Raw genomic sequence first — 15736 nt, 5'->3', positions numbered from 1 at the left:
AAACAAATTCAGTACAGTGAGTCCATGTGAGGCTTCCATGCTAAACTATGGCATGATATCTGAGTTGGCTGGTACTATAAAATCTGAATTAGTCATGACTAGTGCAAGCAGTCACACAAAGGTGCATTCACATCTACATGAGTTAAGTAATCTTGAACGTGGGGTTTAGGCCCACTGCACCTCACTATTGTACTAACAACCATTCTTCCGCCATTATCTACTATTTGTCAACCATTATCGTATATCATCCCAACATTGTGCGATATTTGTCCATTCATATACACCACGGCGCGCCAGCTTCATGTGTAATATAGGTCTTACTTTGAATGAGTGAGTGAGTATGGTTTTACGCCGCTTTTAACGCTATCCCAGCAATATCACAGCGGGAGACCACAGAAATGGGCTTCACACATTGTACCCATGTGGGGAATCGAACCCGTGTACTCGGCGTGATGTGCGGACCTTTAACCACTAGGCCACCACACCGCCCAGACAAAGGTCTTAGAGGAAATCGATGAATACATATTCCTATGCTGACAACTCCTAGGATCCTGACCAACCCTGTACAGCGCCAGGCAACTAACTTCTACTCCGTCCCCCAACATGATGGTGGAAGACTGGCTTGGAACAAAGATTATTCCAATGCATGCCCCACGACGGAAACATGTCTCGGGCTTATAGAAGAACTTCCCACTATTCCCCGGGTGTAATGGACAAACTGACGTATTCATAATCTTGTTAAAATTTATAACGTAAAATCAATTTTGAAATGTCCCGGATAGCAACTTGCGATACTTGCTATCTGATTGACGTGTTTATTCAAACACATAATAATGGAGCTTCCTACTTCATGCAGTGTTCAAGGCCCTCCGCGGAGAGAGATATTAAACGCACACTCCTGTGTTGAATGTCAGACTTCATATAACGTCTTGTGTTGCCATGACATAACTACCAGTATCCACACTAAACCCCTAGGTCATCATTCTACGTGGTTGGGTCGGTTATCAAATAAGCATCTTCAGAATAAACACAGTCAATGGTGTAAAAATGAGCATGAGCTTATTTGCTCTTTTCGTCATTGCCATATCTCGAGAGGTCGGTCTGTCGGTTGTTCCTTATTGATGAAGCTTGCCGAGACACAATCAATAGACCAAGGCGCAAAAAACTTCACTTCTTGTAGTTGGTAACACCGCTTTGTATTAGCAGTGGAAGTCTGTGATAGACAAGTCTCAAGAGGGTCAGTTTACAGGCTGGTGGGTGGAGGGTCATCACACAGGCTGATGGCTTTCACAGTGTTCCAGGGTATTACTTGTGGACACTCACTGAGACATTCCTTTATGGGAATAATTTGCTGGTATCAGCTAAGATTGAGCTGGGTAGTCATAACTCGTAGTAACTGCTTGGACATGTCGAGGTGGTCTCTTAACTCGCAGATGGTCGTTGGAATTGTGGAAACCTGGGAAGGGATCGATCAGTACATGCCTGGGGTGGGGATGGGGTGGGGGCGGGTTTTGTATGCTGGAACTCGGGTATTATATGGATGCTAGATATATTTGGTGGCGCAAAACCATATATTTCTTAAAATTAATTATAAATGATAAAGACTAAATAAACTAATTTCGACATATAAATCTTTAAAAATGTTGTTATTAAACAAAATTGTTTTTCAGCATCCTGAAGCATAAGAAGTTTTGTTAAGCAATTGTGACTTGTTCACGAATCCCTGGACGTCGATCCGACTACCAAATAGTCAGTCTCCAGGGAGACATGAAGCATAGTAATTATCAGGGAAACACGACCTATCACTCGACTCATTAGATAAGGATGGAAACATAAAGTATGTTGAATGTGGTTCATTATTCATTCAGTTGTATAGATATCAACTACAGTGGCATAATGGTTTGCTATACAACTGTACTGGGCTGTCCTTGGAAGCTATCCGCTACGGCTATTGATGCAGGTTATGCAATGACCCAGCGAGTCATTCGATCAGATAACAGCTGTATATTTCGTCGATCGAGATACAGTACAAACAATGATACAATCTCCACAACGTAATCTTGATTGGAGATCAATGTTTGCGATATTGGACTTAAACGGACATGATAAATTTGTTACTGCTTTCAAAGTCTCTTGAAATGTGTTTTCATCTGAGATGTACGAAGGGCTATATTATATTCCCATTAAAGGGGCATAAGTTGTTACAAAGCCCTACAGTAGGTCTTGGTCACACGCCATCCTGCAGAAACAGCCCCTGTGTATATACCAGGACTGTACTTGATGGTAATCCATAATCAGCAAACATTCATAAGACATCACCCATGGTGCTACAAACTGCGCGGAAACCCATCTTTCTGTTACATGCTTAGTAACTTGTTTTCTTCTTCAACTCGTCACCCTCTCAGGTCGACGTGTACCACGGGAACCACTCCCGCCAGCCCAGCGTTACACCCAAACCATGTAGTATACATACATAGAGAGGTCTTTTCTGCCCAACAGAGCGTGAGTTTCCCGCCAAAGTCTGTATCGATCTGCTGTAATTGCGGAGTGGTTGTCGGTACCAGGCTTCTGTCGCGGACCACCATCACTGGAAATAGCTCAGTGGATTATTGGTAAATACCGCCCCGGCCGTGTCTTCTGCTGCAGTTTAGGCAAGGCAGAGCTTCAGTCAGCAGACATCGGTGCAGAGGTGCTCTTGTTGTAAGATGACTCTTTGACGTTCCACTCTACATCTCTGTAGTGACTGAAACTGTCGTCTGCTTATTAGGTCTGTCCAGTGCACTGTTGTCGACGTTGTTTGAAGAAGGCGGGTAGATTGGGAGGATGCTGAGAAGTGCTAGTATTACGTGTTAAACCAGTCTACATTAATTCGGCGTTGATCGCTAGATCAGCCCCTTAGGACATTACTCAAATCGCTTCAACAAGATGGCGACTGATTTCGACGCTGAAGAAACTCCGGCGTCTGAGGGCTACCCCCAGCCCACAGAAGACCGTGAGTACCAACACACCGCCAAACGTCTCAATTCCGGCCCCCCTAACCCTGCACGACCACGGGACCTCATCGACACTTTATTTACCGTGGTCAACAGGGATTTACTCATATGCAAACTATTCTATTTCTTCTTCTTCGGGGCCTTTGGCTCCTTGTTTCCCTTACTTGCCATTTATTTCAAGCAGCTTGGTATGAACCCATCACAGAGCGGTGTTCTTATAGGATTTCGTCCTTTCATTGAGTTTCTCAGTGCGCCTTTCTGGGGTGGTATTGCAGACAGATACAAACGCGCAAAGGAACTTCTACTCTTCTCCTTGTTTTGTTGGATCATATTTACCTTGGCCATAGCCTTCGTGACTCCCCCTGCTGAACGATGCATCAACAACAACGGCACTCACGACATCCTCATCACACCACTGGGACGGGAGAGACGGGAGACATCCTTCCACTTCGAGGAACACCTTGGTATGGCCAGGAACCTGTACACCCCTCACCACGACGAGAAGGAGAGTATTCTGGTGATGCGTCACAGACGTGGGACAGGTGAGAGTCCCCGCCGACTTGACCATACCAAGTACGCTAATGCCAATGAGTCTGACGTTAAAGGCCTGTTGCATTCGCCATTCAGCACTATCGTGTATCGAGAAGACGAAGTCCAGGAAGTGTTCTTTATTCTTCTGCTACTTGTTGTTATTGGAGAATTCTTCAGCGCACCTGCCATAACATTCGCAGATTCTGTTACTCTAGCTGTTCTGGGTGATGACACAGAAAACTACGGAAGACAAAGAATGTTTGGATCGCTTGGATGGGGCTTATCTATGTTCTTCGTTGGTCTTGCTCTGGACCACTCCACCACCTTCCCTCAACATCCCTGTGGAACACAACACCATGCTGAGAAGAACTACGTGGTTTGTTTTGCTGTGTTCACTGTGCTCATGAGTTGTGCCTTCATCACGGCCTTGCAGTTCCGATTTGATCACCAAGGTCAAGGTCGTGAAATAGTTCTCTCTCAGATTACTATGAAGGTGAAGGACAAAGTTAAACAGACAATAACAGGCATTAAGAAAATTGACAGAGAGAGACTTATAGAAGAGGACGACGATGATGCATACTTCCATGCTGAAATTGAGAAACAAAAACTCAGGAGCTGGAACAGCGACAGCAACAAGAATGGCAGCAACAACAGCAACAGCAACAGCAACAACAGCAACAACAGCAACAACAGCAGCAACAGTCAGACAGACCTCTTCAGATAAGTCTTGGGAAGGACCATGACATGGTAACTGATGCCTTGAAGGCGCCAGGAGCTGTGGCCCCCGGGGACTATGACTACTCTGGAGACCCCTTCATGAGTAAGTGGATGACCGTCATCAGGATGCTGGGGACATACAAGTACATCTCGGTTCTTTTCATCGCCTGGTTTATGGGTTTTGGAATCGGCATCATCTTCACATTCCTGTTCTGGCACCTTCAGGATCTGGGTGGCAGTCCAACACTGTTCGGCCTGGCCTCTGTCATCAACCACATATCAGAGCTTCTAGCCTACTTCATGAGTACCAAGTTCATCGCTTCATTCGGTGAGTAGGACTTTGATATCAACCAAACATCCCGCTTCTGGGTGCATACCTAACTGTTGTTCTTTTAAAATGAGTCAGGTTTAAAAAATATACATGAATAAACTCATGAAAGCTGACAAAATAGTAACAAATAGGTAAGGTAGAATGCTTACCCACATGCAATAATTTTGAAAAGCTTTATCTCAAAGTGTGTAAACTTGGGTATAATACCTTCCGACACATACTGCAGAAAACGCCCAACAAAATAAGCCATTAGCAACTGACTATTAGATGCCATGCACTCGAACGCAGTATTTGAAGATGTACAAATTTCCTATCTGTAATATTACATATTGAGGCCCTTGAAAGATTGGTAGAAGTTTCGCATGACGATGTTTTTATGCTTTATGTAATAGACGCACATAACCTGTTGCTCTGACCTGCATAGAGAATCCCCGTAGCCCATTACCGCGTTGATAGAGCCCCTCTTAACTTACGAACGTGAACAAACAATTTCCTTTAATACCATTATGGATTTTTAGCATTTTCGATTACCTGGTTTGTGAAATAGGCTAATTGAAGTTGCAACGTTGGCAATGCTATTCTACCATGACATCAGTAAACACTGGATTGTGATTGGTTAATTAAAGTCATTCAGAGGTATATAATCACGTTATACAGGTCTCTGTTTTCCGTGCGCAATCATACATGGTTTACGGTAATGCACTATTTTTGTCTGCCCACTAACATGGCGGACACCAAACAACCTACCGATGCATCGATAAATTACGGCGATTTTACTGTCGGAAATTACACATATGTCTTTAAAGATGGATTTAGCGATGACGGGCTCGACTCACTACTTGCGTAAATCACAGCAATAGGTGTTTATACATACAAAAGTACTTCGAAAGCATGGAAACAAATATTCAGTCGAACAAGATCAAAACATCGTCTGCTTTCCGAATAAAAATTCAGCAAAAACAAATATGTTTACGTTGATTCTATGTTATGTCAGAATAGATCCAGCAATAGACTGCTACATAATTTCCCGTGTTAAATTTATTATCAGCTTTCGTCAACGATATCGCCACTGATCTTGATCCGGTAACGGAGGATGCATTAACATCGAACGCCGAAGAAATTTTAATGCCTTCCGTCGACATAAATAAACAGTTGGGTTATCAATTCAAACAAAATGATAATTTTGAAATTTGTACTGTTTCAAATTTAGCGGTAGTAAAACACAATTACAGTATCTGCAAACCGTTCTGTTTAGCCCAACATATTTTTTTTCTAAAAGTATAATATCATTGAAAAAGTTATTTAGCTTAGTCATGATCCCTCTTATCCATTACACTGCTTGATCTAAAGTAGTCTATTAAAGTATAATTAATTACCTTACCGTGTTTATGCCAGAGGTACACCCTCATGTCCTGATCCATCCTTTCGGAAATATCACCACAAATCTGTCTCTTTGTCAACAGACTCGCGAACATGCCAGCGAATCCGATTCAATTTGAATTCACTACACTTTGAAGCCACTAGGTCACAAAACACTTTCCAAAATGTAGAAAATAATATCCGTAGAATCGAATTTGAGCACAAAGTACAATACATGAGTGTGTAAGAGTCATCACAGCTGTCGCACGCAGACGTAGAGGTGCGTGAAATCGTCAAGTTGACAGGGCGCAAAATTCAACAGTATCTAAATTCGGTACAACACGGACTCCTCGTTACAGCAAAAGCGCCTCCACTCTTAAATTTTGTACCAGTACCAGTAATTAGATATCAAAGACTATCTCAGTCATACAATCAGGTTAACCTTTGCGCAAACTGTCAGAGGCTCTCCTGTCGCATCTTTCCAAATTTGCACGTAAATGTAAACAATGACTTCCGAGAAAAGGTCAAGGCCATGAGGTTGCTGCCATTATTCTGGTGGGGTAAGGGTCTACTGTGGAATTTTCAAATGTGAACCAAGCTTTTAAACTTATTTGATATATGTTTTCCAACTTATCAGTTAATGATTGGTGATTGATGCATTGAAAACAAAACGTGATTTGTTATTACTGAATCTGAGTTTGTTAGTCATTGACGGTTTGCCACCAATCACCCCGTTTCGGGCGATGCCACTTTGAGATTGAAATGCGAGGCCGCTTCACGTATTGACTCGTAACCAAAGAAAGAGCTCCACCTGAAATTGTTCATAAAATTGTCATATAGAATGGAGATAAAACCTATTGTGTGAAATCAGAGTATAACGAAATTATAATAGTTTCTAATTGTTCATTTAAAACCCTCACGCTACGCGTTCGGTTTTAAATGAAATTTAGAGCTATTATAATTTCGTTATATACCTCTGATTTTCCCACACAGTAGGTTTATCTCTACACCCATGTGTCCAAGGAGAGCCTTGTTCGAACAAAATACGAAACTACACTACAACGCTATAGCAGCATGAAGGTGCCCTACATTACGAATAACAACAGACAATCCAAATTACATTCAATTATTTAAAGAGGACAAATACCTCATCTAACAGATTAACTGTTTTTAATCGTATGAGAAATACATCGCACTTTCACAGTGACACAACCAAATATTGCATGTCATCGGACGGCGGGAAGCGGCGGTGATCTCATCCTAGATGATCTCATGGATGATATCATGGGTGATATCATGTTCGTGATCTGTTTGTGAGAATGAATATTTTCACATTTACCCTTTGAAATGACAGAAATTAGGCGGCATGTAATGATATATCACAAACATGTCCTGATATACATCGTAAATATCAACACATTGCTATATACGTTGACTGCACTGAATCTAAATCTAGCGCATGGTTAAACAATGAGACACACATCATCACTTGCACGAACAGATACAAAATCAACAAATCAGTTCAGCGAATTAAAGTCACTTGCTTAGGTTCTAACTTCATCTGTTAAGTAATTGCTAGTTGAGGATTATTTTTGTGGACTATTGACGTTCCTCGTGTATCTGTGAAAGAGGTTTCTAACAGCTGGAAATAGCACCCTGTCCGAGGACTTTGATGTCGATCAATGGCGGCTATTAATTGCCGTGTGCTTGACGGGCCTATCGACATATATTCGACATCTCGTATTTGAGATAATCCATATAGTGGCGTCATGCAAATATGAACAATTTACAGTTGTGCTGTCCTTGAATTGTGGGGTTTGCGTATGTATATATATGTCTATATGTTTTCGGACGGCGGTATTTACTCAAAAGCTAAAACGAGGCGGGTTACGTCACATAGACATTGTAAACACTCGGCTGGTGGCTTGTGTTTAGGATAAAGTTGAGGACTATTTTTATGGATATACAACTTCTTTATTCTGTATAGGCGACGTTTCGACATAGATTCTAATGTCGTTGTCAAGCAAGTGATGATCACTTGCTCGCCAACGACATTAGAATCTATGTCGAAACGTCGCCTATGCAGAATAAAGAAGTTGTATCTCCATAAAAGGAGTCCTCATCCTTCATCTACCCAACTTCTAGAATGCCATCAAAGAAGTAGGATAAAGTTGTCTTTAATAAGTCAGTGACGTGTTTTACCATTACTCATGCGATAATCGGGAAACCAACAATGGCAGAAAATCTCTATATGGGATGTAGTCTCAAAATGAAAGTTAGAGGTGCATAAGTGAATCCATGGATGTCAACTTTAACATGACAGCACGAGTTATTATTTCAACTGATGAATTGAACTGATGGAGGAGTAAGCGTAATGCCCCTAAACGTTGTGTTTCTCACATTAAAGAAGTGGACATCCAAAAAACCACATTCTCTCCCATAGACGGCATTAATTAGCAGACAAGAAATGGATCATCTCACACCAGATTGTCGTCCGGCGGCCAGTACGCACAAGAAAAAACCAGCTGTAGTTTTGTAAAATATTTTGGATCATTTATATTGTCAAAGTGTTTTCGTTGTTGTTATGACATACTTTGCTATTATGATATTTTGTATTTTCTATCTTTTAGTTAGGCGTATTCGTAAAAGCAAAGGAAGTGTAAAGCCTAATATGACAGACAGTAAGCATCTAGTAACATAGTTGGATTAACTACTCCACGGTTCACCCAGGGCTCAGGGTTCCCACATTTTTGTGAAAAAAAGAATCCCTTGATTTTTCCAGACAAATATTGCTTTTTCCATACACAACAATATATGTCCTAGGGTATTTTGATACCTTGAAACATATATTACTGTGTCTGAAATAAAACAATATCTTAAATATGACGTCCATTCTCCCCTTACAACTGTCCATTCACACGTCTTTATGATAAGATGACATAATAAAAATGAAACATGAAGTGTAGCAATTTTTCTTTAACTCTTTAACTACATTTTTTTGTTTAGAAATTTAGTACCACATGTATTTAAGCAAGTATTCACACATATGCAAACTAATCCAGATACCCATGTTGATGGCTGCCATAGCTCATGTAGTACTGTTAAGATTTACAGTTTTGTTAGGTAAAAAAACTGAAGATTATTCCATGATTGTTCTATGATTTCATCCATTTTTTTCAAATTCAATGATTTTTCCAAGACTGAAAGTGGGGTGTGACATTTCCAGGCTTTCCTGGTTTTGTGGGAACACTCTAGGTGCTTGTCACTAACTAGAGGTAAAGAAATTAGAGCAGTTCAGAGAATACCGTCAGTTACCATTCTTTAAAGCGCAGATAACAACTGCCACTGAGTTCAGTCAGAATCCTGTCAGTTACCATCCTGTAAAGCATTGAGAAATAAGGTTGCATACACCAGTGTTCCTTCTGTATCATATCTGACATTGTCAATCTGATGGAGTTGGGTCAGAGAAAGACGTGGTTGTAATCGGAAACAGTGACCCACACCGTGGAACTATGCTCCGCCATGATGACAGGTCTGATCATTTCATGTGCGATGCCAGTAATTATTTGGTAAATACAAAATGTCAGCGCCATAGAACAACCAGTCTCCAATATGTGCCGAAATAGATTCATTTGGTGTAAACGGCATACCATATGTCATGATGAAAGTGATGAGAGTAAATCACCCAAACCCCTTGATGATAGCAGGTCTGCGCGGAGAGCGTGTCCTGCAGAGAGCAATGGTACATGGCAACGCGTCCTTTCTTTGATTCAACAATCGTCCTGAGTCGAGCCGTATCACTGCATACTGTTTTCTACCAGCACCCTAATGCTATAGCCGATTCCTCAAATAGGGACATGAATTGTATAACCTTTGCTTTGAATCGGTCTGCATCAGTTTGAATAATGATTGAATCAAGGACTGGTGTTTCCACTTAACGGCGTGAAGTGAGTAGTGAAGATGTGGAAGGGTTTCTCTATCCAAGGTTTCCGCAGTTTGTATTCCATCGATTGAATACTTAATTGCCTAATCCAGAACGCTGCAAAAACAGGCCAGGAGATCGATGCGTTAGTGTGCAGTACCCCGCGCCATAGCGAAGTATAGGCTTCCGTGACCAAATGTGCTTTCTCAAAGCCAAGATGGACTTTTGTGCCATACTGCAGATCCAGAGGCCGAAGCCTGTTTTGACACCCCATGTAATTGTGAAGAAAATATACAGCCCTGCATCTTTCAGAAGGCAACCAAGCTGCTGCTTGTGTTTGAAAGTCTATACTTGTTATACAGTGAATGTCAGTAGCCATGTCATAGTAGATGGAATTATTCATACATTCTGTGAAGCAAACACGGATTTTCTTTGGGTGGTACGCTATGTTAAAACATCAATACTTGGCTGTAATGAGTGTGTATGTGTCATGTTGTGTATATAGTTGTTAGACCCTGCATTACCATGACCAGGCAGCTTTTTGAGGATAATCTCGTCCAGTTTGTTACGTCCTCATAACAAGGAACACGACCACGTGGAGACCCCGGGTTATAAGAGGCCCCTGACTAACGTTTAGTCTCTGAATAGATATAATTTTGACAGTAACAAATAATCCCATTTAAATTGAAAAGGAGCCCCAGTGAGATGGGAGACCCTGAACCTAAGGAAATCAGGATCTAGGATCTAGGCTTTAGCATTGAAGGGAGGGCTAGGCAGTAGGGAAAATAATGTGGTTTAGGGACTGTGAGACAGACTTAGATGTCTCCTGTGACCCTTGCTTGTCATAAGAGGCCATCAGATTGACCGAATGGTCAGACTTAGTGATGTAGTAGACTGCATGTCATCGTACCTTGGGGGCATGGACCGTACCCCACCACATCATTGACTACTTTGGTCCCGACGCGGTTATTTCACGCCGTCGACATATATTTTGAAGATAATGAGTGTAGGGCTAAACAAAAAACAAACAAATAAACATCAAGCCAACATAGATCCCAAGAGCAATGCATGAATGCTATCGTCTACGGCCGTCACGTCATACTCTTTATGGAGCGTGTTATTGATCAAAAGGAGAACGTCAAGCAAAAACACCTTTTGAGACTTCATAATCTTGAATGTGCATTACGCTATCAAGTCTTTTCAGAATATCAGTCGCAGACTAATAGCCCGCCTATACAATGCCGAGCTGACAAAGAGCTTAAAGATGGTGATGAATAAGTAATGCAGTGAGACTTGTCTCCCGCGGTCAGCTGTGCTTTAAGCTGCGATGTAGTCTCCGGAGACGACTGTGACTGTATCATTATGGCTGAGGTGTTCGTGTGATGTACTCCACCAATTGATGTTGCATACAAACCTTCAGGGACAATAGGTAGGTGATGCCCTTGTGTTAAAGTACTGTTCCGGGTCACACACCCCTGCGTTCACTTACACAAAGTAACCATCTCGCTACGACGATTTTAACTCGTATACTCCAACACAGACTTACGATATTCGTAGCGCTGAGAACAGTTTGTGCAAGTGGTCTCTGGAATGAAGTTTGCGTGTTATGCTGTTGTCCCGAGACAATATCTAGGTGGTTTTCTTGAGTTCTGCAACCACCCGGAGTGACAGGTGCGTGATGTTACAGCGCTGGACCAAAGTCCCAGGACAGTGATAGTCTAGTGTTGAGAGATTGTTACGAGCCAATGCAGTGGTGGCGTTCTTGTGTTAAATGATTGTTTCGGGTCAATGTCAAGGCTACAGTCAAATATCAAGGGAGTGTTTTAGGCGATGTGTAGGTGATGGCCTAGTTATAAAATATAATTTCGGGTCAATGTTAAGGTTATGTTCTAGTGTTAAGAAATTGTTCTGGATTAATGTGAAGGTGATGATCTGGTCTTATAAACGTCATTTGACGTCATTCAATTGTACCCCAATCGAAATACTGCAATAGCAAAATCGGTGATTTTATTCTCTCATAAATGTTTTATGCTAACTGAAATTCGAACCCTTGACATTTCCCTAATGACTTAACTTTCTGAACTGTACATTTTGGAATGCTATTTGTTCTTGATCAACTAAATCATCATTAACGGATGTGTGCAACCTCATGTGAATGACTCAAACAGATGGTTTTCCTTCTATGTTTTTGAAAGCTGAAATGGAATGCATGTTGCCTCGAGAATGTTGTGTTGATTTGACAAGACGCCAGTCGATACTAGTTCCGGATAAGGGACAACTCTCTACAAGGCATACGGACATGGTTTCGTAACTAGATATTCATTTTAAAGTATTCAAAGAGCAAAACTCGGTTAATAAATTGTATTAAACTCTTTCCTTCATGAGTTTTAAACCCCTACTCTCCCTTACCTGCTAATGTTAAATCTCATGAAAACCTCGGATTAATCCATACAATTACAACAATATTCCAGACCTATAGAAAGAGACTATTATTAAAGCATTTAATCCTATAGTGACGAGAACGTATGCAGGCGATGTTCCAGTATCAAATCATAGTCCTGGGGCAGTGTCAGGCCTGATGACGATTTGATCACGTGACGTGACGAAGGTTTGACAGTCATATCCTATACCAGTATTCCCAGACAGTGGTTGACGCAGTGAAGATCAGGGTTAGAATTGGTTAGAATTGGCATCCCATGCTTGTCGTAAGAGGCGACAGGTTCGCTGACTTGGTTGACACATGTCATCGTATCCCAATTGCGTAGGTCGATGCTCATGCTGATGATCACTGGATTGTCTGGCGGAGACTCGATTATTTACAGATCGCCGCTGTATAACTGGACAATTGCTGACTGTGACGTTAAACAACCAACCAAACCAACCAGCATGGCAGGATACGCTCACCTTTTCGCGAACACATCGGAATAGTACAACAGACTCTTTTATATTTCTTATGATTATGGAAATATGTGAAGAAGACAAGTATTGGTGACCTGGACTCCATGCTGCTCCATTGCGCATCATTCGATTGGTTTGATCAGGGCCTCAAAAGTAACTAAACAGATGCCTTCCAATCTTTATGGTATAAATATTTAAATGAACTCTCGGACTTCCTCCAGACACCATTGCCCTTGTACAGTTGGTATGGCACCGGTATTAGTGTTAAGATGAACCAAGGGCCTTTATCCCTGAATGGCCCATCACCTCATAAATGGACTAGTATACACCAGGAATATTCCATTTACCTCACGATTACCATAAGCCACATTAGTACCATATGCGCCAGTGTGCATGAACTGTGTTCAGGGAATAGCGAGAAAGGATCAATCGTTGGAAATACAGAATCTTTTCCAAAAATTACTAATTTGGTCTGATGTAATACGTCCAACTAAATTGCTCTCTGGGTAAAGTTGATGTCTGGAAAAATGTAACTTGCCGACTTTCTTGATGCCGTATCCCCTTTCAGCCAGATCGACACTCATGATGCCAAACACTGGATTGTCAGGTCCAACTTTGTTATATACAGGCCACAGTCATATATTGGAATATTGCTGAGTGGGGCGGAAAATAAAACCCGACATGCTGAACTTCAAATTTGGTCGCGCACCAAAACTGAGACATTCTTGACACCATGTGGGTAACTTCCTGGTATTTTCGTTTAAAACCTAATGGCGACATTGTCGCTGCCTTAAGCATGTATCACTTACTTTCTTTGGCGAAACGACACGCGAAACACCTTATCATCAGCTGAAAATGTTGACATATTTTGTAAACAAATTTCTTTCACCCTGTAATGGACGTATCGCATCCGTTACCATGACAACCATCACCATGATAACCGAACGCCGATATTCAAATATTTCTCACAATGTCAAAAATGTTTTTAATGTATCTGGGAATTAATCACAAGTACTTTATTTAAATGTACACCGTGTAAAATATTCATTGTATACGATCTAACTGGTTGGTATCACCGCTCAGTTTATTTCATCTTAGTAGGCGATGACAAGGGTTCGTTCAACACAGCCTTGCTCCTTAGGAGGGCAAGTTTGGTAGGGACTCAGAATAGAGTGATAGTGAGCGTTCACTGGCTATATTGATCCTAGTGTAAACCAATCAGCATTATCGATCAGAGGCTAGAATGAAAGATGAGAATGGGCGAGAACCTAGACATCTCCTCTGGTATGATAATAGGGTTGTTTACTCGGTTACCGTTTACTTCTCCTGGCCACAGTATAGAACTGGAGGATCTGGCCAAAATTACACCAAGGCGCCATTAAATTGTCTTAAAGAATAAATATATGGAACTTTGCGTTTTATTCAGTACTGATTGTCGTTTATGAATGATTTGCGTGCGTTCCTCTTTCATAGCTGAATCATTTCTGACATTTGAATGAATATTGAAATCCGAATATGGTGTCTATTTCGATGTTTAGTGTTGGAAATACGCATTCAATGAATTTATCGTTGACTGCTGTAGGAACTTTGACATATTGTTCCAAGACTGGGGAAATATGTGTAAAGCATGATGAAATGTAACCATGGGGTGAATTAGTCGACCATACATGACCTTATTCACAAGTTGGGGATGTAGGAGTAGTGTAATGGTTAAAGTGTCCGCGTCATTTTCTTTGTGTCAGTCCAGCCTAAAACACTTTGAGAAATAAGTATATTAAGAAATATTAATTTGTACATCATAATATTTATGAATTTATATTTCTATTAACCAATTCTAGCAAGGAACATCTAGAAACATTGTCAATGTTTCTGTATCAGGCCTTTCTACACCGACAAATTGTACTCTCTACTGGCTAATAATATTGTCTGTATGCTTGTAGTCTCTTAAGTGCAAATAAAGATTGATTCCCCACATGGGTAAACTGTATGAAGCTTATTTATGGAGTCCCTCCACCTGAGATTGCAGGAATATTTCTAAAAGCGGCCTAAAAACTTACTCACTCACTCACTATTTACAAGTTCTATTATTACGCAGAAAATGTCAAGTTATCGAAACAATTTCATCAGAAAAAGTGCACAGTACCACAAAGTATTGATTGCTTTTTGTTTAAACTTTAAAAGGTATGCCCAAGGTACCAGCCATATCTGCTGTTTTGTGAGAACCAGTAACAGTTTAAATACCGCCTTCCTTCAAGGAACATTCCAACTAGAAATCGCAGTTCGTGCATCCCTAATTGTAAGTTGCACCCCCCGGGCAGCTCGCGCAAGCTGCTAAGTGGGCGGTAATGACTAGACCTGAGGGTAGTTGCACCTTCGACATCTTATTGCTCTACCCGTGGGGTTTTGTCGTCACTTAACTGCTATCGTCGGATGCCTACTTCAGCAAAATGTTTTTTAAGACTCTTAATTGCATCTGCAACCGGGTTTGGGAATGATGCTTAGCTTGTTCAGAAGCCTTCTCTCCTTCTTTGCTGCGTAGAGACAATTTGACATCCGTAATAGGGATTGATGTATCCATACATGTTCAGTCACAATGCACAAACAGGGCCCTTTTGAAATAGTACATTGTAATAATACCCTACAAGTACACTGTGCTGATAGTAGCAGGTTACCTGCAACGCATTTTGAGGAAATAGACTATGGAATTATGCAGATTATCTATAATTCAAATCAAAGAGATAATTAAGTCCACATTATCCACAAGTAGAACCCCATCTAAGTTTCCCTACTCATACATTAGATCCAGATGAAAATCACATGCCCTTTGAAATGTATAAATCAAAAACATCAATCCCAGAGAGAAATCAAAAACTGCTGAAACAATTTCTATATGGTGTAAAAGGCTAAATAGTAAAGAAACTTATAGGAATGGATCACTGAAATTCTATTGGACAGCATGAGCTATCCTGACACACACGTCCTCCT

At 41.1% G+C, this 15736-nt stretch overlaps 1 protein-coding gene across 1 annotated transcript in view; it reads left to right on the top strand.

Moving 5' to 3' along the window:
* Positions 1–2475: 2475 nt before the first annotated feature.
* Positions 2476–15736, top strand: part of LOC124281371 (major facilitator superfamily domain-containing protein 6-like) — a 39916-nt gene continuing 26655 nt past the window's right edge. The window contains 2 exon segments of the mRNA XM_046717410.1: positions 2476–4189; positions 4231–4569. Of these exon segments, the coding sequence (XP_046573366.1) occupies positions 2926–4189; positions 4231–4569 (1603 nt within the window). The 5' untranslated portion in view covers positions 2476–2925.

This window comes from Haliotis rubra, unplaced genomic scaffold (genome assembly GCF_003918875.1).
Source record: "Haliotis rubra isolate DU_JTF1 unplaced genomic scaffold, ASM391887v1 Scf283, whole genome shotgun sequence".
Classification (NCBI taxonomy): Eukaryota; Metazoa; Mollusca; class Gastropoda; order Lepetellida; family Haliotidae; genus Haliotis; species Haliotis rubra.
The sequence above is the reverse complement of the archived record's forward strand: the minus strand, read 5'-3'. Positions and strand labels throughout refer to the sequence as shown.